Source organism: Pholcus phalangioides, unplaced genomic scaffold, assembly GCF_987345545.1.
Source record: "Pholcus phalangioides strain wild (caught in Gottingen) unplaced genomic scaffold, Ppha-v1.0 ptg000008l_1, whole genome shotgun sequence".
NCBI lineage: Eukaryota > Metazoa > Arthropoda > Arachnida > Araneae > Pholcidae > Pholcus > Pholcus phalangioides.
The window spans coordinates 27,690,580-27,717,300 of record NW_028301601.1 but is presented as its reverse complement, the minus strand read 5'-3'; the positions used below and the strand labels follow the sequence as shown (position 1 = coordinate 27,717,300).

The 26,721-nt window shown below is 36.5% G+C and overlaps 1 protein-coding gene and 1 long non-coding RNA gene across 3 annotated transcripts; one reads left to right on the top strand and one right to left on the bottom strand.

Annotated features, from left to right (window-relative positions):
* On the top strand, positions 1 to 16,614 carry LOC149084142 (uncharacterized). Its single transcript, XR_016192949.1, has 2 exons — positions 1 to 87; positions 16,324 to 16,614. It is a non-coding gene; the product is annotated as an uncharacterized LOC149084142 (long non-coding RNA).
* LOC149084141 (box C/D snoRNA protein 1) lies at positions 5,510 to 26,721 on the bottom strand. 2 transcript variants are annotated; one of them, XM_089234487.1, is made up of 9 exons: positions 26,637 to 26,721; positions 24,297 to 24,347; positions 20,322 to 20,494; positions 17,540 to 17,628; positions 16,476 to 16,582; positions 13,056 to 13,124; positions 9,211 to 9,366; positions 6,444 to 6,568; positions 5,510 to 5,691 (listed from the first exon to the last, which is right to left on the bottom strand). In XM_089234487.1, exons 2-9 carry the CDS (start codon positions 24,314 to 24,316, stop codon positions 5,579 to 5,581), a joined length of 852 nt encoding a protein of 283 aa, XP_089090613.1. In that variant the 5' UTR covers positions 24,317 to 24,347; positions 26,637 to 26,721; the 3' UTR covers positions 5,510 to 5,578. The 2 variants fall into 2 exon arrangements, with proteins under 2 accessions (XP_089090613.1, XP_089090614.1); XM_089234488.1 differs by having other exon boundaries at positions 26,618 to 26,672.

Below are 26,721 nucleotides of genomic sequence, written 5' to 3'. Positions count from 1 at the left end.
CATTACTATAAAATGGAGTGTGGAAAAATTCACTTTTTACGATATTATCTGATTTTTGTCTGCTTGTTTCTTTCCTCCATGTTTCAGGTCAGTTTATGAGCTTTGTTTATTACTTTACGTTTTGGGTTTTAACGGCTCATTGTTTATAAGGAGTAAAGGTGAATGAAGAATATAGTTTTTGTACCTGCTGTTTTTATACATCATCACCACATAAGGTATTTCTGAGTTTGAAAGTAGATAGCAGCACCAACAATATTTTTAAAAATGAATGTCTTAAAGTATTCTAGAGTATTAGACTGATTTTAATTCCTTTAAAATTGTTAGTGCGTTGTGAATTCGCTGCAAATGCTACAAGGCAAAAAAACAAAACCGAAACGAAACCCGCTATTGGCGGACGGCGTAACGTTTGGAGTCAGTTCTTTGGCCGTGCGACCTGTGCGGCTGTATGGGGCAGGTGCAGATCCAGGTCGATGTGTCGGGAGAAGCGAATTGTGTAAGTTCGTTGGATCGTCTCGTATTTTACGGGACAGGAAAAATTTCCAATATTATTTGGTTCTTAAATATCATCACCACCCCTGGATATGTTCCTGAGCAAAGGCAGACATCTTCAGCTGCTGCGAATGGAGCAGAGGTGAATATCTTCAGCTGCGACTGGAACAGAGGTGAATATCTTCAGCTGCGACTGGAACAGAGGTGAATATCTTCAGCTGCGACTGGAACAGAGGTGAATATCTTCAGCTGCGACTGGAACAGAGGTGAATATCTTCAGCTGCGACTGGAACAGAGGTAGAAATATTCAGCTGGGAAAGAAGCTGAGACAGACATCTTAAACTGTGAAATGACTGCAGGCAGAAATATTCAGCTCGAAATGAGTGAGCGGAGGTACAGGCATCTTCAGCTGCGAAGAAAGCCTAGGCAGAAATCTTCAGATGCGAATGGAACGAAGGCAGGTATCTTCAGCTGCTAATGAAGCCGAGACGGATATCTTTAGCTGCGAATAAAGCTGTGGCAGACATCTTCAGCTTCAAATGGAGTGAAGGCAGGACGATATGTTGGAGAAGCAACTTCTTGTGTAGGTGCATTGGATCATCCGTATTTCACACACACGGGACAGAGAAATTTCTGCCATATTATTCAGCTCTTGGGAGGGGCGATGGCTACCTGTCTGGATCCGCACTTGGGCACTGCTCTAAGAGGAGTGCGAAATTCGAGTTGAAAAAGTGAGAAGATTGGCAAAAAAAAAACCATGGGCAGGGGGACTAAAAAAATAGGTTCCGCACAATTACAGATTTCTTCTCGAGTCATCCCTGTTCTTAACGCATATTGGTGCATCAGACCAACACCCCCTAAAGAAGAAAGGGGGGTGTTGATCAGGCTCCAGAAGCAGGGCCGCTGTTTCAGATTTTTTTACCGGATATTCACATTACTCTGTAATGAATTCATAAAAAAAACCATGGATTCCATATCCTACAGCTCGGCTCCTAGGCTGGGACCTCTGGTATGTCTCCAGGCGAAACTTTTCATGCCCCTACCCCACTCTGTAGTAAGTTTATAATGTGGGAAAATACACAAAAAATGTTAATTATCGTCCCGTGTCTGCTCCCCTCTAGTTGTGGCCCTCAGGAGCAGCGTGTCTTATGACCTGGCGTCGTGAGGGCGTCGGATCAGAGGGGGTGGGCACAAATATGCGTCCTTGCAGTCCTGCCTGCTCTTGTGGGAAGGGCCGCAACTAGTGGGGTAGGGCAAATGGCAGAGAGGGCACCAAACAATATGAAGGGCGTCAAAATGTGATCTTGCCCGGCTGACCAACCATCGACCCTCTTGCGAAGGGCAAGGAGCCTATGGGGGTCCACCCAGGGACGTAGCGTGCCTTCTCGGGGCAGACTTTCTTGGGAGCCTCTTGAAAGATTTATTATGCAAAATAAGTGTATATTTTTTTAAGGCTCCCCATTTGCTGGAGGCAGTACTCTGGTTGCCCCAGCCCTTTAACAGGCCAGGGTCTCCCCGGGGGTGGCTCAGAATAATATCAGATATATCACTTTGTTCGGGTGCCAGGGCCGTCTTAAGAGCACCATGGGCCCCCGGGCCAAGTGGTTTTTCTAAGGCCCTACCAGGCAAATTTACATGCATGCTCCTCGAAAATTTCAACTATATCTCATTTTTGTGAGGCCCCTTTTCTCTTGAGGCCAAACGGGCACTGCTGAGAGAGCTCCAGCCCTGGGATCCAGGGCAGTAACCATAATTTATTTTCACGCAATAAATTCATTACAGAAGGGCCCATGAAGAGTCTTTCTTGGGGCTCGCTAAAGATCTCAGCCTGGGCGGCCCTGCTCCAGGATGTGGAACTCACAAAAATAAATAAAAACATTCTGAAACACGTTTAAACTACATTTGAAAAATGTAGATTAAAGTCACTACAGCATATTCCGCTTAACGTTCCACTTAAAAAGTTTAGTACGTGCTCGCTTAGTACGACTTATTTTCGTGATCCCCTAACTTTTACTAACACGTAATGAAATTTCCCGTTTAAAACGTTTTCCCACCAACGTTTTTCATGAGTTTTTTCAAAACGTTATAAGCGGGATTCGCTGTATATGACCTCTTCAATGTTTATTTGTTTAAAACCGTTTCTTACCACAAACAAAATCCAAGATTGCAATCTCAATATTTGAATATTCAAATTCGAAATTCAAAAAGACGCTCTGCAATAGGTTGTGTTGAATATTAACAACACTAGCTGCAATATCAGCCTAAACCTCAGATATAATGTATTTAATAGTAGGCAAGTAACGTAACCTACATCCTAAATGTTCAGAAATTCGTGCTCTTAAATGTTTTTATGCATGAACTCTCTATTCATGAACAGGGTCGGTTCTGGACCTTTTTCTAGGGTAAGCGAATGATGTTTTGGTGATAAAAAAAAAATCACCCCTTTCAGTTGGCGCCTTTTGCGGCCGCGTAGACAAGATCAGGCTCTGTTCATGAACCAAAATATCTCTAATGTTGGTACTGTACTAGGTGAATAATTAGATTGAAAAAAAAAAAAAATCAGAAACGTCTTACTTTTTTTTTTGGAAGCTCAGTAGCAAAAATTGTCAAAATTTAGAATTTACACATTGTATATCCGTCTTCCAGAATATATGAGAGAATGATTCAGGTATGGAACGACCAAATGGTAACTCCAACGAGAGGGGAGGTTAGTAAGGGGAAAAAATTGCTAGATATCTTTTCTAGTTTCCATTTTCGTTTGATGCTCTAAGCATGTTTTTTTTGTTTGGTTAATATAGCCGTTATTCTTTAACGGCAGAAAGGCCATACTTTTTTCAGGGATAAAGAATGTGACCACCTGCATAACATACACTTTTTTCTTTTAGAAATAAGGTACTGCTATACCTAATAACGATAAAAATAATATTGTTGGGGCTTTAAACTAAAAACCTCCTTTCACAATCAATAATAGTTTAATGGGAAAAAAATTAAATTTGAATCGAAAATTTCCAAAGCATCTGCAGAGGAAGGAAAACGTTTCGTTTGAAAAAATTGTGGCCCGGTGCGACTGCACCTTTCGCATCCCTCCCCCTAAGTCCGGTCCTGATTGGAGACAAGTTGGGAAAACATGAGGGAAAGAGGTGTTGTCCCTTAGTTTACGATGTTCTTTCCCAACTTTTCGCAGATTTTTGTATTTGCAACAACTTTCTAATTAGGTTTTTCAGGACAGGGTGTCCATGTAAAATCAATTTTTTTTTATTTTGTGACACACTGTATTTTCATTCTCAAAACTGAAACAGTAGTTTCTGGACACATTTTTAGCATGTTTCAAATTGGAACCTTACCTCTACGACAAATAGTTGATGAGATAAAGGGCGAATTAACAGGCCACCCTATATAGTAGTAAATCTATGGTATATCTAAAAAATGAAAAAAAGTTCGAAAACGTGCATTTTTGCAATTAAAACAAAAAAGGTAAAATTGACGTGCATGCCTCTATCTTGCATAATTTTAAAAATTAATCTTTTAACAAATTTTTAATCAAGAAAAGTATAGAGATCAAGCTGATTTGGGGATGGAAAAACCAATAAAATTTAACATTGTAATTTCAAAGCCAGAATCTGAAAGGAAAATTTAAGATGCATTGAGTTAAGAAGCAAGTAATGTGGAAAAAACTCCTTTTTGATTGAGGGTCCATTTCCTCAATTAAAGTATGTAGAAATATATGATGGCTCATATCTCTACTAAGAATGACACAAATGTAGTATCATTAGTTTTAAATATGTTATCAAAGACTTTGAGCTAGAAAAAAGTAGGAGAAAGCTTTCAGACAAATAAAGTGAGTGCTCAGAAATGTGCCAGATCATATATTCAACCTTAGACACAATCACAAATCCACAGCGATGAGTCAGAAGGGGTGGCTAATTGTGTGAGATTGAAGGATTGTCCTGTATTTTACAGGACAGGCCAAGTTTTACCATATTTATCCGGATTTTGGGAGGGGGTGATTACTCCACCACCCTACTTCTGGATCCACTGCTGGTCTTAGATTAGTTACTTCTGCAATACAGTTTCATTCAATTTTTTTTTTCCATCAATAAATTCAACATTGTGTAAAATATTTGTATGGGGGGGGGGCGGCGCCAAAATCATTTAACTGCTTAGGGCCTTCAAACATCTTAATTCGGCCCTGGAAATGTCTATTGCTTGTTTTTGAGAATATGCAGACATGGCGAGCTCCCCAAAGAAACAGGGTTCACATATTTTTACAACCATATACCCTTTCAGAATATTTTTCTCCCGATGTTTTTACACACACACATTGTAAGCATTTGGGGGTGGGGGCACAAGTCTGCTGATAAGAAACAGATATAGTACACATACCAAAAGAAATTGCAACAAATCAAGATTTTGTTGAAATATTTTTACCCCATGTTGTGTCCAAAAAGTAATGTTCTGTTAAATTCTTTTCCTTGATTGATTTGAAATGTGATTTAGTTTTTCTCCTCAAGTATGATTCAAATGATTTTTTCTAATAACAGAATTGAGATGCAATTGAGCGCATGAATTTTATAATATTTTGTATGTCTGTGGGGGCAGAAGAAATTTAAAAAAAAAGTCAGTTATTCGATACATTTATATGATGCTTTGACTCCACCTCTTGAATGTCATATAAATGAGGTTTCGCTGTAAATTTACCAAGTAAGGCCTCGAAAAAATCACTTGGCCCAGGGCCCATGACACTTTTGAGACAGCCCTGTTTCACAAAACACTGGTTAGAAACCTGTGCTCTAGTACAGTTATTGCTACCTACCGTTACAGGTATTACTACCTGTATAGTAATTTTTAAAGGCTGTAAACGGCAGGGCAGATCAACATTCTGAACTCAAATTTCTGCATATGATTAGCTTGCATGGAGGGGGGAGGGGAGGAAGAAAAGCAGTTTATGTAGATACCACCTTGTATGCAATCAACAAGCCTATAAATGATTTTAAAACAAAATGCTCTGTACAGAAATGAATTTTCAGATAAATACAGCATTTTAATATGTATAAATGTACATATTTGAACAGATGAGTGTGGCGGTAGTTCATGTATGATGAGCGTTTGATACTGAAGTCGATTCTTGCACGTTTGATACTGAAGTTGATTCCTGCATGTTTATTACTGTCAAATCATCTTCTTCTACATTTATTAGATGTCCTGCAATAATAAAAAAATTATCAAATTTATGAGCAGTATCGTGATTTTTGTAGGCGAGTAAAATGTAATATACGACATTTTAACACATCACAGTTAATACAAAAGCATGGTCGGATATAAGCACTTTTGAAATCATTTTTTGTTTGGTATTGATCACATTAGAAATGTAATACTTTTATGTAGACAATCAATTAGTTATTTATTAATTATACCTATAAATAAAAGGGGACAAAACTTGAGTGACATACAAAGGTTTGTCGCAAAAACATTTTTAAAGGGACAAAAAAAGAAAAAGTTCACTTTAAAAAAAAATGTTTTAAGTGATGTATGTGTTCGGTCCAAGGAAGTTGCTAGAGTTTGTTAATTACAAACACACCCATGCATGAACCATTCAAACCCAGCCCTGAATAGCTGAAGACTAACATGCTAATCATTTGATTGCCACATGCAAGGAAATTTTTAAAATTTAGTGCCAAAAATATAATAATTTAAAAATTATACATCAGAGCATGAATAAGGAAAATGTAAATCACACCACTAACTGTATCACGTTCAGATGTTTGATGTTATAAATGTATCACATCATTATTGTTATTACTACAAGGTTTTGCTTATTAAACATTGGTATTTTGGTAGTTTTCAGACTTTTGTAATCTTGCTGGGAGAAAAAACTAAGATTTGCCCATTTTCTCTGGCCTTTTATATGAACAAATAACAAACAAAAAGACATGAAATGTAGTGAAAGAGAATACCTTTATAAACCAACTCGTAGCAAGGCAGGCTACTTGACAAAACCACAAGCAACACGGGATGTTCAACTATCATTTTCCCACTAAAATTATGCTTTAGAGTCTTGTTCTTGTCTAGTTGGAAATACCTGCAAAGTACGTTCAAAAAACACATGAAAAAATAAATATAAGTTCAGCAGAAGCAAAGAACAACAAATGCAGAATGAAATAACACATGCACAAACAGGCTGTCATTGCATAATGTGTCAACTCATAATGAAACCTTATACATAAAAAATTCCCAACTACACAGGAAGAGCAAAAAGAAAAAAAAAAGGATAGAATGTCCCATTGAATAATACACAAAAAGGGGGGGGGGGGGGTTAATTTTGTTCTCTATAGAGAGCAGGTCATTGCCATTTTTTTTTCAAAAGCTGTAATAGGTTAGATATGTTCTCAATCTAAAACTGTCAAAAAGTCATTTTCGAGAAAAAAATTGTAATTGATACACAAAGTTTTCATTATAAGGTGATGATAAGTGAGGTTGGTAAGTAATATTGTATTGGATAATGTTAATGATTGTCTCAAAGATTCCAGAAATGGGTGCTTGTTTCGTGCTGCGGGGTGTTCCGATTTGAATTGTGGTTCTCAAGAGTAGTAACCCTATATACAGCAGTTTACTGCCATTGAGTGGAAAGACTGGGTTCGGTATTTTAGTGTTTCCGACCTGGCAATACACAGTTGTTTCCTGAATATCATGACAAAAAACAATAAATAAATAATAGCCATTGCAAAGGGGGAGGGTCCAATTAAGAATTTTAATATATTTGATTAAAAAACAAGTTTTTTTCTGTTTTTAAAGTTACTTTTGGTGACTTTCTTTCTTAGCAGTACATCAACTTCAGGCATACCACGATAGGGTTCTGTTTCTCAACCTCCTACTAAACCAGACATGCACCTCGTCCATATTCCTCTGCAGAACCTCTAACAAATTGGCACATGTTGGAATGCGTGTGTATGTATAGTGAACCTTCCATGAAGTTTGTTTCTGTGTAATGCTTGTTATGTGTAGTGCTGCCATCTGCAATCAATTTTTATAACAATTTTTTGTAACTGAAATTAATTTTGAATAATTGTAACATTGTAGGCTTGTTGCTCTCCGAGGCAACACTTTTTAACAGGGAGATTGGATCATATTCGTGCTCAAAGTTGGAACCGCAGAAAACCAACTTAAGCTGACCACCACTGTGGCGACGGGGGGGGGGGGGGCCCAGATCCTCACGATGCGAGTGTGTCACTATGACCACTCACCCACCACGGCGGCTGTTTCTCAACATATGGTCCAAGACCACCTCTGGTCTGTGACAATGCCATAAGTGGTATTGATATTAGTAATATCCAATAGGTTCAAATGAAAATTATACTTTTATACTATGGTTTACAATGCCGCATAGAAGAAAATTGTGGAAAATGTGGTCCAACCAAAATATGGGATATCACTAATTGTGGTGAAAAAAAAAGAAGAAATTTACAAAATATTTGTTAATTCATGCTAAAACTGATGAAGGATGGGGGAAATAAATTACTGCTATAAATCACAAAAAAAAAAACACTATATTTCACGAAAAAACATTCAAATGATTTGGGTACCATATTTAATTGAGGAAAAATACGGGAAACTGGGATCTCAAATGCAGTAAAAAATGGGACACTGCCAACCATCTTCAAAACCTTTGCCATCAATCAGAAAAAACCACCAATTATTGTTGAAAATTCTGAGAAAATGTTGAACATGACAAATATATGAGATGAATATTTATAGACATAATTACATCGTAACATAATTTATAAAGTTATAGAAACACTATTTCACACAATTTCATTACAATAAGTAACACTGAAAAAATGAGAAAAATGTATGAAAAAAAAAGTTGACACAACAAAAAATACAGGAATGTCCCATAATACGGGACACAAATGGTCCGTCGAACAGGGCAGTTTGATACTGTTTGAATTGGGCCAGGAATCTTTTGAATGATAGTTAAAAGGGATCAACCAGAGTGAAAATCCACCACAGGTGTGAAATTTTATTCCGATTTCATTTCAGTAATCTGAGAATCATGACTCAAATGTGAACAATCTCATTTGCAAAAGAAACTCCTGTGCAGAATCATACATTACTCAATTTACGTCAAGTAAATAAGATAAAATTTTACTTGTGTAGAAATATCTTAATACAAAAAAAGATAATACATTATCTGATTATACTATATACAAAATTCAATCAAAAAGTAAAAACATAAACAAAAAAAAATCAAATCCATGGAGGCGAACAGGCAATTTACATGAACCAACTGTAGCAAAAAAATAAAATTATTGATGATTGCTAATCATGTGAGTGTTGCTATCTGGCAGAGGGAAAACAGGACATTTGTATTCCCTGAAAGGTATAATACTAAGCAGAGGCGAATGCTGGAGTGGGGTGGGGGTGCTCAGGGGACCATACCCCTGCCCAGCTGCTGAAAAATTAGGGAAAAAAATTAATATTTTGGTGAAAAAAATGAAGTATCAAAATAAAATACCCTTTATATGCATATTAATCAATTTCTGTTAACTTAAATGCTTTTTGGAGGGTGGTAACCCAGAATTTTTTTTGAGAAAAAATTTTTGAATTTTGTATCTTTCCACAAACCTTTTGTGTTTCTCTCCAAAAATCGATTCTGCCTACACCCCTGACCAGATACTAAGCACTGTATTATCAACATGCAAGGAAAACGGTTTGATGGTATACCTTTCAGTGTTTGATGGATCAGCTTCTTTCTTCATTAATACAGAAATGCCTTTGTGGCCAGCTGATTGGTAGAAAGCAAGTTCAGAATAGCTTTCTGGAGACTCTGGTGTCAAATATTTGTCTAAACATTCATTAATGGTCAAGGATTCATTCAGCCTACAAACAGTGCGTAACAAAACATAACAATGATTAGTTTGACGGAAAAAAGATCCAAAGTATCTATAAGATAAAAAACTTCATAGTTTTCAAAATAAAGAAGGTTTTGTTCATGGAGGACACAAAAGATATTGACAAGGCTACATCAAAAGTAACAGCTGTAGACATTTCAGGGGAGTGGAGTAATCCTCCTTACCATGGGCTGCAGTAGGTAACTAGACGTTTGTGGAAATGGAAGCATAGAAGTAATGAACCATTCTGAAAAAATAAATATGAGTAACCTTCTGATTTATTTGGCAATGAGCCCCTCTACTCACCGGTCATGTGATCACAAACATGAATCAGTCATATTGCAATGATATGTTCATCCGTTTAAAATCTCTAGCATGAGATTTTTGCTTGGGACCCTTTAATCCCTTGGAACTATACAAACAGTACTACCCTCTTCCAATTACATAACTGAATAGTCTTTCTTTTTTTAACTCGTTAAAGTCTTATATTCTTGTCAGTAATGACCTTGTTAATAGTGTTTTCCTAAAGCACTAAATTATACCAGGATGATGAATATCTAACTACAGAAAGAGAGACACAGTACATTCTGTGGGTTAAATATCCCATATATACATAAGATACTATGATAATAGTGTTATAAGATACTAAGATAATAGTGTTTTCCTAAAGCACTAAATTATACCAGGATGATGAATATCTAACTACAGAAAGAGAGACACAGTACATTCTGTGGGTTAAATATCCCATATATACATAAGATACTGCAAAGACAAAGGAGGGAAACTTCTATACAAAAACCAGAGATGACACTCAAGACATGCCTAACAGCTTAGTTCCTCAACCACATAATGCTATATTTATTAATGTCAGAGCTCTGAAGAGCTGTTTTTGTTCAGGAGTTACAAACCTGTGGTCCCCACAAGCAGAGGCTCACAGAGTTCTAATTTGCAAGAGTCCCAGGCAGAGTTGCCAGGTCCTTAAAAAATTTCCAGCCAAAATCCTCTTCAAAAGTAGCCAAAAAATAGCCCAAAATATTTGACCTTGTGCTGCCATCTATGAAGCAACATGCGAGCTACAGTTTGACGATATTCTAGTCTGCAAAGGTGTGGTTTATAGCTTTTCTTGTTATAGTCCCCCAATTTTCCGTAAAAATATGGGTTTTTTTTTCACCGAATAAATTGATTTCTTTGAAAAGTTGCGAAAGTCAGGGCCATGGCCCCCCACAAGGGGTGGGCTGACAAGGCTCCAGCCCTGGGGCACGGGACGGTTTTCACCATTTTTTTTTTGCTTTTTCACGCTATAAATTCACCATAAAGGGGCCCCTGAAAGTGGGGTCGGGGGGGGGGGCGCAAAAGATCTCAGCCTAGGGGCCCTGCTCTAGAATGTGGGGGCCATGGTCAGGGCTACACATTCTCTCTCCTGGAAAAACGGCCCAGAGATGGCCTGGAGTGGAGGACGTCTTAAAAGCATCATGGGCCCCCGGGCAAATTGATTTTGCTCAGCCCTCTATCCAGACTGCAAATGCCTACTTACCAATTCCCATGCTTAATCTCGCAAATCTTAACCATATCTCATTTCCCCCTCCCACCGCTTTTCATTCAAGGCCTCTGTGACGTGCCCGGGTTGGCCAATGCGTCAAGACGACACTGCCTCAAATTGTGCATAGGTGGCTATGAAATTTGGTACAATGATTTTAAAAATTAGGTATGGGCTTTAAATCCCAGACCAGATATTTCACGGTCTAGTAAACAAAAAATTTAAGAAGAGGGTTCTCTTCTTGTCTACTTTTCTGGGTTCGTTTTAAGAGCATCCTGGCCCCAAGAGCCAAGTGATTTTTCTGATTCCCTACATGGAAAATCCCCGAAAAATACAATCACCTCTCGTTTTTCTGAGGCCCATGCATTAAGACAAAACTGGTTCCTGGGCTTGAGCCCTGTCAGCTCCACGCTTGTTGAGGCTACTTTCACAGGCCTACCTACTACCTTCTTTCACAGGCTTCTGTGGTCTAGATACCGTGTTTCCCAACCGTCGGGTCAGAGCAACACCTTCTATAGCAGAAGGCCTCCGTGCGAAGCTCGTGACGTCACTGAAGTCTCCCATTTCCCTTAAGGCGACTGCCCTATTGTAGTGGCTATAATTTCTCTTATAGTCATTGGATATACAACATACTACTTCCCTTATACTACATTGGATATATGATAACCTACCGGCCGCGGTGTCATAAAGGTTGAAATAACTATAAATAACTATCTAGAGCCTAGGACAGTTCCCAAGTTTTTGTTTTACGGTCCCTTCAATTATTGGGTGGCAAAGGCATTGTGGTTGAAAGTTCTGGCTTTCCATAGTTGGGTGAGATGCCTCCCCCCCATCCCTTCTGCCTTGTCAGGAAGAAAACACAATATGAGGTGGGGACTGAAGTGAAACAGAAAAACTGATTTGCTCGCAAGCAAAGAAAAATAGGGAGAAATTCGCCATGAACACAGTTCTGGAAAAACCGCCCAAAAAACCGCCACCCGCCAAAGCCAAAAATTTCCCGCCGAACCGTTTTTAAACCAGCCCAATTTGGCGGGAAAACCGCCAATCTGGCAACTCTGGTCCCAGGGGATGAACTATATATTTTTGTACAATTGAATCCTGTTATAACGAATGCCAAGAGACCGGAGCAATCACTTCGTTAAAACGAAGTTTCGTTATAAAGGAATTCCAGGTTACCTAGCATTGTTCCTATGTAAACTTATTTGCAGGATTAGAAAAGTGTTCGTTAAAACGAGATTTTCGCTATAATGGTATTCGTTAAAACGGGATTCGACTGTATTTAGTACACTATAAATTCACTAAAAATCAATATCAGGAGCCCGCCAGATGCCCAGCCTAGTGGCTGTGCTCAAGGATGTTGGAAAATATAGGCATCCTCCTTGGGTTGACTCAAGGCTGCAACTAGGGGAAGGGGGTGTATGATGGCTCAGACATTGGGCCAGGCAGGGCGCCAGTTTTACTCTTTATTCATTCAAAATTACAAGGAGGGGGAGCACCAAAATTGATAGTTGCCTCTTTCTGTTCTAGCTGTGGCTTTGAATTGACTAATGAATCATAATTAACAAATTTAATTTCTTTAACTAGTGTTACACATTTCTCAATTAACCAGAATTAGGTAAAAATACTTTGAGCCCTGAATCCACATGAAAAAAATTCAAAATAGAAGAGAGTTTTACAATAAAAATTATTTCTGTTATCAACGCCTACTAGTGAGGCATAAAAGGTTATTCTCGGTGAAAACCAGCAGACTTTTCTTTCAGAGTTAATCTTGGCATAATATCCAGAAAGAAGTCTTCCCTTCATACATTGGGCTGAGAAAAATTAAATTTTTTCAAAATTTAATTAAAAAAAACTTGCTAATGCCATCACCTGGGAACCGTTTGTTGAAATTAAGGGAGGATGTCATGCCATAGTGCATAATTAAGGAAGGAATGGTCATGTCTCCTGTGTGATATATGCAAACAGTGCGCTGGCCCAGTTTGCAAGAACACTGGGTTCGATTCTAGTGGTACCCAGTAGAACTTTTCTTTCCGAGTTCATTTAAGCATTATATCCAGAAAAAAGGTCTTCCCTTTATAAAGGTTATGAGGAATAAAAAAAAAAAAAAACATGCATAAAAAAAGAAGTAAAACATACACTACCTTTCATCACTAAATGTCATATTGACATCACAAAATACCCATTCGATTTTCCATAATATGACTTTACTCCTAAAAGATGAAAAAAATCTGTTAAAGATCATATAGGGAAGAGTTGAAAAAGATCACACAGCTCAAATAAAAAATTATGTGGGAAGGTCAAAAGTAATCAGCATTCTAACCATAATAGATCTATGCATTTTCATGCATAGACATGCAAGAAAATGCATGCTTAAAGTTAATACTACTATGGTCACATTAATCGAGGTTTGACATAAAAGCCTAATTTTTTCTTGCTTCTGTTTCAATGCAAGCATGAAGCTCTGAGTGCATTGAGCATTAAAGAGGAACAAAGGGCAGTGATCCAATATCTCTGGTCTAAAGGTGTTTCAGAGCCCGAAATTCACCTGAGGCTTACAAAGTATTGGAACAATATTATGTAACGTAGAAGTGTGTACGAGTAGATAAAGAAGTTTAAAATAGACAAGACAAGTACAATAGACATAGGTGGAGCAGTTCCTGGCCACCTCCACTAGGAAAGGGAAAAAAATGGTACTGGCAAACCAGCGAGCGAGTAACCATCCACATTGTAGAACAAATGAGCAGAGACAAGGGAAAATGTTTTTGGTGGGGGGAATCAGGGTTACAAGGTTTCTCATGTAATGGCCCTATACTAGGGCCTAACAAATCCCAGGTGTCAGGTCACAATGGCAATTAAAAAATGAAATCAGTGCCTAACGTTTTTTATTTATATATGATAGGAAATTAGAAATTGATACAAATACAAGGCCACAACAGACAAAATCCCCAACGAGGTGGCTGAGAAAAATATGTCCATAAGAAATATGAATGTCTTATGGATGATGTCTGTCCGAAGGCAGCAGTGGTCATAGTGACGGATTCGCATTGCAAGGATCCGGGTTCGAACCCCACCGGCGCCACAGTGGTGGTCGGCTGAAGTTGGTTTTCTGTGGTTTCCAAATTGAAGGCGCGAATGCTAGCCGATCTCCCTGTCCCTCCTCTCCACTGAAATATCAAGCACAACACTAGCTACACACTCAGACTGTTAGGTGCACTCACTTTGTTCCAGACTCTGCCACGAAGCTGGGCTGGAAGAGATCTCGTCAACGAGATAAGTCCGGTGGCAGAGCCCCTGGCGTTCATTCTTTCACGTCCGAAGGCAGCAAAAAATTATTGGAAATAATGTGAGCGGGCGTCTGCTAGCATAGAAAAGGGTTCCTAAGTCCAGGACAAGCTAAAAGAATGTACTATTTTGTCCAATATTGCCAAGGAAAAAAATGTTTGGTGCCTATGAAATTTGCTGGTAACTAATTTTTTTTCTTGATTTTAGAAGTCATGAAGTATACAGGATTTTAAGAACTCCTTTGAATTGCGTATTCATGAATCATTGTAGAGTTTCACCTCCAACTAACGAAATTATTGGGGGAAGGCTATGTTCAGTTAATATCAATTATAGGACGTAGCATGTTCGCTGCAGATTAATCATCATTGCACAAATCCATCCCCCTTTATTTGTACAAACTGAAAAAAAAAGAAGTGCAGATAATGAATTTGACTTGATTATTCACTGACTAGTAGAATAGGACTCATACAAATCTATTTTCATTCACATTAAAAATAGTATAGATACGTACATTGATAATGACTAAATAATTATTCAGACACTGAATTGATGATCTGAATATAACCTAAATAATGATAATGTTACAATTATAAATGTGACAGAGTCACTATAATATGCAATTGCATTTATCATTTTAATATTCACATTTTTTTTTATCAACTCAAGCTCCAGGTTTTCTCAGAAGAGGTATAGTGTGAAACCTCCCAACAATGGTCTTTAACGGGACTGAGCAAATGTTGCCATTATTGAGAGAGGTTCAGTATTTCTGAAACAAATTTTTTGGTTGCTTGTGAAATTATAACAACCCATGCTATAATTAATTAAAAAAGCTGTTTTTGTAGCACAAGACATTTATTTCACATTGAAGATATTTGAATTTTTCATGAAGAATTTTATTTGTACTTTACCACTGTTATTTTCATTAAAAAATTTCATGAAGAAAAATGTGTACAGCTTAGCCTTGTATCCTGGTACATGCATTCTTCATATCAGATTTATCCTCCAATGTAATCAGCTATTTTTTTGTTTTTTTTATCTAGTGCAGTATTTTCAATTAGTGCTTACTTGGGTACCCTCGGTCAAAACAGTGTGAAAAACAAAGACTTTCTGGTCTATGACATAGCTACTTTCCAAATTGTAACCAGAAATTCTGCTTTGCTCTTTCTGGAATGTGTCTAGTGCACCCATTAGCATTCACTTGAGGAACCTCTGGGGTCTGCAGAAAATATTTTGTAAACCACTGAAAGTACCCATAGTTATTGTTATATTTGAAGGACTCAAGGTAGGAAAATATCCTTCAAAGGTTAATTTTCTTATGAGATAAAATTCATTATTTTAATTTCCAAAAGTGACCATTGTTTGTAAGTAAACCTTAATGCTAATCCAATGGGCTGCGTTCTATGCCAAGAAAATGTGGCCATTGTTCAGAAGTTACTGTTGTTTGGAGGTGACTAATGGGAAGTTTTACTGTATAAAACAATCTTATAAAAAATAATAATAATAAATAAATGCAATAATCAACGCTTTCCCATCACACTTAAAAATAGACACTAACTACATACAGTAGAGTCTTGAAAATCCAAGACCAGAAAGTTCAAGTTTCTGGATAATCCGAGGCACTGAAAATTTTTGAATTTCCTTCTTGAGACCCCCCCCCCCCTCTTTTCTCCAAGAATTCAACTTCTTTATTTATTTATTTTTCCAGTTTCAAAGAGACTAGGCAGCCGCATCATTATAATGGGTTTTATTGGTATAATATAACATCAGACTTCCTTGAATAGATGTAGATCATTCTAACTTTTGGAAGGTCGCTGAGAAAGAGGAGCAAGTTGGACCATTTTCATTGTAACGGTGGACAATGGCATTGTCCTCAAGTTTCTTATGTAAAATCAATGGAATGGCAGTTGAAAGCAACCAGTGTCTCAGCTGCGTTCACAATCAATCCCATCTCCAACTCTTCTCAATTACTCTATCATCATTGCGCCCTTTTCACACTCTTCATTTTTTGAAACATATTGTATGATATCTTATTCGAGAGTTAAAAATACAGTAAGTATGTATGTATGCTAGTACTGCTTTTGCCTGTCTTTTTTCCCAACATTTAAAGCATTTTTTATTGTTTTTCAGATAATTCAAGTTTTTCTATAATCCGAGGTGGCCTCGGTCCCATCCAACTTGGATTATCAAGACTACTATACATTACTGTGCAATGGGGTACTTCTGAAATGCAACAAAATATTTTTGAATGAACTATATAGTGTTGGATGAAAATTCCTCACGTGTAATGAAACATTGTTGTGTTGTTTTTCCTTTTCGAGAACATATAGGGCATGATTCGTAAATCGATGTCTCTTTGCCATGCAGCTTGTTTCAATTTTGATAGGTGCTGAAATGAATAATAAAAACAATTCAAATTCATGATTAGAAAATAAAATTATTCAGGCTTCCAAACTTCAAGAGATATATGGCAGATGCCTCAAATCATATACTCATAATTCAGCAATTTTATTAACATGTGACTACTATTCTAACATTGTGAGAAAAAAATATGGATTTTTTAAATCAATTTTACTTAAAGAAATAGCAACAACATTTCGAGCCGAAAAAATTATATTGTCAATTAAATAGTAAAAATCTCAAAACATCAGGGGCAAAAAAACCATCTCAAACACGGTGAAATTAGAAGTAAAAAATGTGATGAAGTCAAATCTCATTACAACAACCTTTTAATAGCAAAAACTTTGTTGGCCACATCTTATGAGATGGAACACAAATTTTTCTTCATTATAAGCTGAGTTCAACTGTATATACCTAGTTCTGTATGTTATTACACAGAATCTGCTGATTTTGCATGACAAAAAAAAAAAATCTGAATTTATTAGAACAAATTATACGTCACAGTATAATTATCTCTGCAGCTTTTTTTTTTTTTTTTTCATTGAGATCTTAAAATAAAAATTAGCCAAAAAAATAATTAAAAAAAACAACAACAACAACAGATGGCCAGATGAAACAGATAAACAAAAATAGCAGATGTAGGCCCATATGCAAAGAAAAGAAAAGCAAATTTTTCTGAAACATCTGGATGAAGAATGTCACCCACTGCTCAAGATTTCATAATTGGTGAATGAGATTTGCATAAGTGGATTATAGGATGACTCGTTTCTCAAAGTAGAGAATTTTACATAGGCGGATAATACGCAGAAAGTTATGATACTTAGGACTGATTTTCTACAAAAGGACTTCAAAAAATAGAGACTCATTCTCCCAAGAAAGAAATTCTTTATGGTTTTGCAAATAGATATAAAAAACTTATTTTGTTAATTATGAAGAAAAAATGTACCCTAGGGAAGTGCTTGAAAAATCCCATGTTCTTCTCACACCTCTGGGCTTCATTTATGATTCGGCCAGCTTCTTCGAGAAACCTGTAATCTTAAATGAGCAATAAAAACGCTAGAGTATAAGAATTTCCTAAATATATAACACTCATACACATATACAGCTTATGACCATATATAATTGTATAACTACTATGAAGAACTAAACATTTTTTTAACTGTTTACATTACTTCCGAGTATTGGTATTCTGTACCTCAAGTTACAAGTAATTCTAGTTATGAGCAAAACATATTCACTGAAAATGCTTTAATTAGAACATTTCAATACAAATCATACATATATCTCATACATTTAAAGCTTATATTAAGCTTGAGATGTATGAGAGAAAACTTAACGATTGAAAGTTTGACTGCTTCAAACAATTGAGGAAGTGATTGTAGGACCATATTATGAACTATATTATATTTGTCTTTTAAGCAAAATTACTTTTATTCTGTAGAGCATGTACTGAATCATGCAAATTTATTTTCATGCATGTATTACAATGTGCAGATGTGAAATAAACGCAATATGAAGTTTTATAATAGATAATATAAGATGGAAATATATGCAATAAAAAGGATTTAAACATTTAACAATGCAAAATATTTATATTTTTCAATTACAGCGATACCTCAGCTAATGAACAAATCGGCTTTTGAATTTTCAGGCTAACAAAATTTTTTTCGTGATTTTTCTACCTCAGCTAATGAATGCAGATTCAACTAATGAATGTTTTCGTAGATATGGATGTGTATGTGCTAATATAAAACCACCACATCATAAGCTGAATTTTTGTGCCAATCATCAAAATTATTGTCACTCGAGTCCAATTAACTCATGTCCACTTTGGAATATTTTTCCCAGATGTACTAACACTTCTGTTTCTGAAATTCTTTGAGCCATTACATGCAAAATGAAAGATACAATTCAGCGAATACAATACTACAATACATATTAATCATAATTTTTTGTGTGATATATAATTTATTGAGTGAGCATATGTATGCACATATACACTGTGTGTGTGTGTGTATATATATATATATATATATAATAATAATATGTTATAGGCAAGTTGCTTCTTATCAAAAATATAAACTTTTTATTTACCAGATTTGAAATTATTATTTACCTTCTGGAAGGATAAGTCCCTTGAGGGTCCCTTAGTGTGTGAGTGTAAATGCCCCTTTTTGTATATTTTTTATCTGTGTTTTTAATGTTCTTTGTCATGTGTTCTGTTCAATAATAATGAAAAAAAAATCCATTATTTTAAACAGAAAACTTATTGAGGTTCCCATTATTTTAAACAGAAAACTGATTGCGGGCCGTGCCACAAACATATTAAAACAAAATAAAGTCAAACATTAGGCCTATGCATTGGTAAACTTGAATCAACGTTACGGTGTTCCACAAACAAATTAATGCAACTCAACATCAATTAATCAAATAGTTTAAACAAAGATGAGTAAAAAATAATTTCCATGCCAAACAAAAAAAAAAAAATCAATTCCCCACTCAAAACATTACCACTTATCCACATACTGTCTAAAGCTCTGTGGTGGAATATCCCTTTGTGCACTCGTGTGTAAAATTAAGAGAATTAGCACATTATGTTGAATTTCTGAAAAACCAATGAAGACAGCTTTTAATGAAATTTGACATGAATACACAGTTATAACAGAGAAAGAGATATACGAAAGGCATAGTATGCAAAAATGATTGTCAGTAAAGCTCATCATCACAGGAATGTTCAAAATCCATGTTGTGAGATCAAACCAAAAATGAGTCTAATATGGAGCATGGTCCCCTCTCACAGTCAGACAGGTCACACAGCATGATGGACACGAGGCAGTTGAAGAGTCCCTGAGGGACAATTAGTCCCACTCCTCCAGCAACATAGTTTTCAGCTCCGGGATGGTTCTCAAAGGGGGATAGCAAGATTCTATTGCCCTCTCACGAGCATCCCAGACATGTTCTGTAGGGTTTAGGTCAGGAGATCTGGCTGGTCAATCCGTACACTCAATATTCTCACTTTCCAGATAATTGTTGACCTGGTGAGCCTGATATGGACAAGCGTTGTAGTCCATGAACTGGAACCGAGGGTCAACTGTGCCCCTGAAAGGTCAAACATAGGGCTGTAAGATCTCTTCCGTATACCTCCTAGCAGTCAGGGACCCTCTGTCAAACACTTGGAGGGGTGTGCAGTTGTCCAACATGATGCCTCAAATAGATACAATGTGCAGATTCTCTTAATTTTGCATGCAAGTGTATCTTACATTTTATTTTATTTTTAAAACAAAGAAAATTAAAGATTAATGGACAATTGCTCAACAGATCCTACCACATGAAAGAACACACCACAAAGTGATTTTATCAAGAGCTCCATCTAAAGATATTTTTTATTCAGGGATGCCTATTGGCTGAAAGTGATTACATGGTGGTTTTTTTGGAGTTCGTCTAGGCATCAAGAGAAACAATTTGTTGTGACAGTAGACAAAAAAAGTTTAATATAGAGAATATCAAAGGGCTCTCACTAAGAAAAAGAAGTTAAGACAGGCCTGGATTGGCTAGAGAGGGGGGTGGGGGGCAAGGGAAAAAAAGTACTCGAGTGTATGATTCATTAAAGGAAACAAAAATACTCATGGGAAAATGTTCGCACGACAAATTTGAAGTAGCATTGTGCAATTTAACTAACATTACATACATACACTTACTTTAATAATGAAAAACTCAATATGTCTTACCACTCAGCAGTTCAGAGTTTGAGAATTTATCCAAAGGAACAAATGCGGTTTTGTCTCGTTCGCCAGTACAACCAGTAGATACTTTGTGAGCCTTCACACAAGCTAGGGAGCAGGTACGAATCGAACAACATGGACAGCAATATAAAGATGGCGCTTTGCAGATTCCACAGATCCTGATAGAAAAATTAAGAACATCAAACTTATCAAAAAAAAAAAAGCTCAAAGAAAACTGAGTTTTTAGTATTATCTAGTATGATGCTTTGAATGTCTCGTAATTGATTTTCTTCGTCAAATGACAGGATATAAAAGAAAATTTTACTTGCTTTCATAAACAAATCATTCTTATTTTCATATCACTTCAATGCTGAACTGATATTTGCAGAGGAAATACAGTAGACTCTGCACATATCAGACTAAGGTGTGAGAGATATTAATTGAAAAAACCCATTTAGATAGTATAAACTTCTGTGCAAAGACCTGCATAGTGACATGTTTTCCTCCTCTTCTATGCTTGAAGAAAACCCACCTAAAAATACCAGATTACTGGATGAGTTAGCCTAGAACAAGGTTGGACTTTTAAAGCTTACTGCACTACTACTAGTAAACCACACAAACACCTCGTACATATTCCCCTGCAGAATTTCTAACGAACTGGTACATGATGGAATGTGCGTGTACGCATGGTGAACCTAACATGAATTTTTTTTCTGTATAATGTTGTTTATAGTGCTGCCATCTTTTATTTCGAACTATGAGTGAAGTGTAATGACAAGATTTGCACCATTTTAAGTACAAATCTTCAATCATTACAAAGGCACAAATCCTCAATCGTTGCACTTCACTGTACTACCAGTGGCACTACTACAAGTAGCGCTGTATTACTAGTAGCCAGTAGCATTGGGACAATGGGGCTGGCAGCCACAAGAGGGGCTCTATAAAAATTTTATTTCCGAATGCAGGCCACCATATAGAAATCTAGATGGCATTTGTTCTTCACAACACACACACAAATAATTACACATTTATGGAAGCACAATTCACACTCGTTATAACAACACCCATAATTTTGTTGAAAACAGGCGTTGAGGCGAAAAAAAATTAGTCTATATAAGATAATCATTACATGAAATGTTTTGGACTTATTGTACAAGTCGATGTAACAAAACGCCCATCGTAATAATGAGTGTTGGCTGTAGATAAAATTTATAAACACAATTGAGTTAATGCAATTGATGAGTATATATTATGGTTAATGTGATAAATAGGTTACTCTTTACTGGCGAAATATGCATAATACCCATGCGTCATTGGTAAATTTGATAAATACTAAACAAAAATTATCACTTCTATGGGTGATTATGCATAATACCCAAATGTGTTGTTGGTAAATTTGATAAATACTTGAAATTTATCGCTTTTATCTGTGATTATACATAGTATCCTAGCATAGTGGTCGACAAACCGCAGCTCGCGAGCCACAAGCAGTTCTTTGGCCCCTTGAGTGTGGCTCTTCCATAAAATACCACGAGCGGGAGCACAAAAATTCCAGATTTTTGCAAAATCATGTTTAGACACGCATTTTATTCTCCCTCCTTCCCCCTCCCATATGAGTCATCTTTTTCATGGGGGTTTTTGCCAAAAAAGCCTGACGCTGCTGTCACATGACACTTCCGTGACAAATCAAAACTGGATTTTGGGTCAAAACTGGGAAGTTTGGGAAAAAATTGGCAAAAACGAGGCTTTTTTCTTAAGGTACTCAGGGTAGATAGACGCGTCTCCTTTCAGAACATGGGGAGGGGGGGGGCGAGCAATGCTCTCTATACTAAGGAACATCAACCTCTACTCTGCCAGATCATAGAAGATGATGCTCCTGGGCCACCACCTCTCATGACGACTCTCCCCAGGTCTCCTCTCTCCATCCAACATCGGTCATCGCTGCTGAAGCAATCCACCAGCAGAGACCATCCGAAGCCAATGTTTCTGGGGCCTCGGCCCCACAAGACGGCCCATCTTGGGCTTTCATCGACGACATTCTCCGGCTAACATCTCGTCGGACGAGCTTACAGTGAACCCGTTTGCCGCACATTTCCCAGAGAAGAGAGTCAGATAGCCGTAAAACAACAAGTAAAATAACTTGATAAAGTTATAACTTTATCAAGTTATATCAAGTTAATAACTTTAAGTAAAGTTTATTAAGTTAATTTTAGGGAACGTTGTGGAATGAAAGAAGATGTAGTGTCGAGGATTGAAAAAGGTATGTTGAGATGGTTTGGATATATATAGAAAGGATGAACGAAAGTAGATAGATGAAACAAGTATACAAGACAAGTGTGGATGGGAGAGTTGGAAGGGGTCGACCTCAGCAAACTTACCTCAATCAGATCGAGGACGTTTTTAGCAAAGGCCAGCTGAGGAGTACATTAATTAAGTTAATAATAATCTACCTACCTATATAGTTTAAGTTTGAAAAAATTGGCTCTCAAAACACATTTCAATCGTTGTACTGTTGATATCTGGCTCTGTTGACTAATGAGTTTGCCGACCACTGTCCTATTACAATTGGTGAATTTGATAAATATGAAAAAAATTCCAAATGAGTCTAGTATGTGCGTGCGTGCAATGAGTCAGAACCCCCGATATAATGATAACAAATTTTATGAAAGTACCCTAATATAATGATAAAAAGTTTTACGATTGCACACTGATATAACGATGAAAAAATTTTATGATTGTACCCCGATATAATGATACAATGCATGTATGAATTATCAAATAGAATATATCATATAATATGATCTACCATGTTTTCCAACGATGCGATGTGATGCTTGGGTACCATGCATAATCACTAGTAAACGTGTTTAATTTAGGTAAATATATCAAATTTACCAATGATGCTTACGTACTATGAATAATCGCTGCTAAAAGCGATAAATTTAGGGGAATTTATCAAACTAACCGAAATGCTTGGTAAGTATGCGTAATAACTGGTTATTATGTATAGTAATTGCATTTATCACATTTACCATAACATAACGATACTCAAGGGACAGAAGAAACGTATTGTTCTAGAGAAGTTATAGGTGGAATATGTTAATACTACTGGACAATATATCAGGGCCAGAGTGTAGCATTGTTATATAGGCGAATATTGTTGTAAAGCGTATTGTTATAGAATTTTCACTATGATTTGAAATTTGTATAATTTCTCCTTTTTCGATACAATTTGGCATAAGGAATTCGGAAACCTTTATACTAAAACACGCATAAAAAAATCAATTCAATTGAATAAAATTTTCTACTATAAAAGGAAAAGAATCATATAAATCATGATTTTTTTTCTTTTCTTCAATTTATCTGAAAAGAAAGTCTTTGATTCTTCTGGAAATAGCTGAGACTGATGACGGCGATATCCCCAACCAGTTTGTTTTCCATACTTAGGTCGAGATAGTCTACCTACCTCTAGCCTATTATAAAGTCCAAGGTCGGCTATACCACACTCTGTGGCAATTATTGCAAGTTTCCCTCCTCTTTTCTGGAACCGCTAGCGTTACTTTTATAGAGAACATTCTTGGTGTCTTTCTCCCAGGACAATGTTAAAAATAAAGCTTCTTTTTATGGAGATTTTTTCCCCCTTTAGCTAAGGTTTAGATATCGATTTACCACCCAACGATTTACCATGTATCAATAACGTGACACCTGGGTATTATGAATAATTACCAGTAAAACTGAGTTTTTTGTCAGTACTTAATAAATTTACCAATGATGCTTGGATACTATGCATAATCACTGGTAAAAGTGATTAATTTAAGGAATTTATAAAATTCACCAAAGACGCTTGGGTAATACACATAAATGGATGTAAAAATGATAAATTTAGGGGAAATTTATCAAATTTACCAAAATGCTAAGCAATTATGCATAATAAAGAGATTTATCACATTTGTTGTAACATATATGAAACAAAGTTCTTACTTTTGCGGATTGATATTCATCTTTCAAATCAATTAGTTTCTTTAAACATACCTGAAACAAAGCAAAAAAATGATTTGGTAATATTCATATAAAACACCCTTAATGCAATAAAATAATACTTAACAAAGCCAGAACAATAAACAGGGTGTTCGCAGAACGTCCATGATTTGGTGATATACTGATATTTTGCCAATACCATTCACTGATTTTTTTTTAAATTATACACTGTCAATATAACGCTAACTTAGCACCGTAATCAAACTGCTTTACATGTCTCTTGCATGAAAATAACTTAAAACCGATAGTATGACTGGAGAAACTATTTTTGCTGCTCTGATAGGCCATAGCACACATTAGTATCTCTTATTATAGGCCCATGAATGACTTGTTGTGGGTTGACAAGAACAGCATTGGTAGTTTATTGCCAAGTTACTTTTGGAATAGCTATAGTATATAATCCATTATTTGCAGCATCTTCCTTTCTAGTATGTTGGCACTTTTCTTCCTGGTCAGCAATGGTTGGCCATTTTCTTAATGGTCAGCGATGGTCGGCCATTTTCTTGTGTGCATTTTGTTCCATGTCCGTTATTGTTATCATTACTACTTATTTAGGTTTCTAGGTTGCCAACTGTTGGTTATCGTCTGAATGTGCCGTCACCCCCATAGAGGTCCCTAGTAGAACCCCACCATCACGCCACAGTCAAGGTAGGCTGAAGCTAGTTTTCTGTGGGTCCCAACTTCAAGGCATGAATGTGAGCCGATCTCTCTGTTAAAAGCCTCGCCAGAGAGAGCAACAGACTACCATCATGGGAAATGAAGGTGCCATCTATCTGTGGTCGCTCCAGGCTCGGCAGGTGAAGAACTTGGAACAGCTTCGATATACTGTCCACACCAAGTTGGCGATTTTTTTTATGATAATTCGCCAAGGCCATCATAATGTTGCTGGTTGTTGCCATATTTGTTCTAGATCTTTCTTTTATCCAAAATTCCAAATGGCGCCAGTTTTTTCTTTGTTGCGACCACGTCTTCTGAAATTTCAAATAGCCATTTTAGTTCATGGATGCCATGTGGCACTAATTGTTATTTCTTCGTTTTGACCTCATCTTTTGAAATTTCAAGCCATGGATTACGTGGATTAATTTGTTTTCTCGTCGACAGGTCAGGTTAGGTGTATTCTGCCCAATTTATTTTTTATTCGTATTTATTTATCATTTGTTGTCACACCTTCTTTGTTAAGCGTGGTAAAGAAATTTCAGGATATCATTTACAACCACCATTATTTATTTATAACTTTTTATACATAAAAAGTTATTTTTTATAAAAAAAATTCCCCAAGGTGGATCGTATATGTAAGCTGTTCCAAGAACTTGATTCTGGTGTTCTTTGGCTGGATTCGAACCTGTGGACCTCTATGGTAACCTTCATAGGGGAAGATGAGCATCTCATCACTGCGTTAATCTTTGTGCAACTGTGGTTCCGTGGAAAGGCGGTTCCAGTGAGAGAACAGAACTACTTTCTCAACTGAAGTTGATAAACCTAGTAATTCGAGAATACCAATAGATCTTAACTGTGATATTTTATTAACGTTAGTTTTAAAAATAACTACATTCCCTTAACTTGGAATCTAAATTGTTCATGTAAATGCAACTAAAATTTAATTGTAATGAATGTCTCATGTGAAAAAATGTGTTCTCTATTGCTGTCCGCTGATTCAACTATTGGAGAAAAAAAATTAACAGAGAGAATTCAACTGGCTTGGACGTTGCGCTCTTTAATTCGGATTTTGATTAAGTGCTCGCTTGAATGAAACTGGACATGCGTATCAAGCGATCTGGGTGTTTTAGAGAGCACTGTGGTGCTCATGGGCAATGGGTGTGATCAGAATCACAAGAGCAGGCGTAGACGTTGTTTGTTATCGAGAATGGTGTTGGCTAATTGCTATGCCAGTGAGAACAATGCTGGCTGAGGAAACCACCAGATTATCGCCAAATCACGAGTAGCACTAAGTGAATATTGTGGAGAGTTCATATTAGAGATTATTTCCCTTCAAATCAGATATTTATTTCTTGATGCGATAAGTACGAAAAATGTCAAAATATATGATAACCAATAAAAATCATTGAAAAGTATTTTATAAATCGATATTCAAAAGTAGGTAAGATCATTTTTTAGGGCATGACATTACGGGGTTAACTCACAATATCTGAATTTATATGAAATGGACGCAATTTGTGTTATTGCAGCGGAAAAAACTACAAATAATTATACGAAATTAATTGATATAATCAATATTTGTACACAAAACTACGTTAAACACTCACAAATGATTTAAATACATACACAAGCCCTCTTCACCAACGCAACGAAAGTACCACGTTGAGACGATGTAAACAAAAAAAACCTTCACCAATGAACGGCTTTGACT

Excerpts from the sequence above, each read along its gene's own strand:
- LOC149084141 (XM_089234487.1), bottom strand. The coding sequence starts at position 24,316 with ATGAATATCAATCCGCAAAA. Across the intron at positions 20,495-24,296 it reads ATGAATATCAATCCGCAAAA|GATCTGTGGAATCTGCAAAG; the intron begins GTAAGAACTTTG and ends TTTTTCTATCAG. Across the intron at positions 17,629-20,321 it reads AAACTCTGAACTGCTGAGTG|ATTACAGGTTTCTCGAAGAA; the intron begins GTAAGACATATT and ends TGCTCATTTAAG.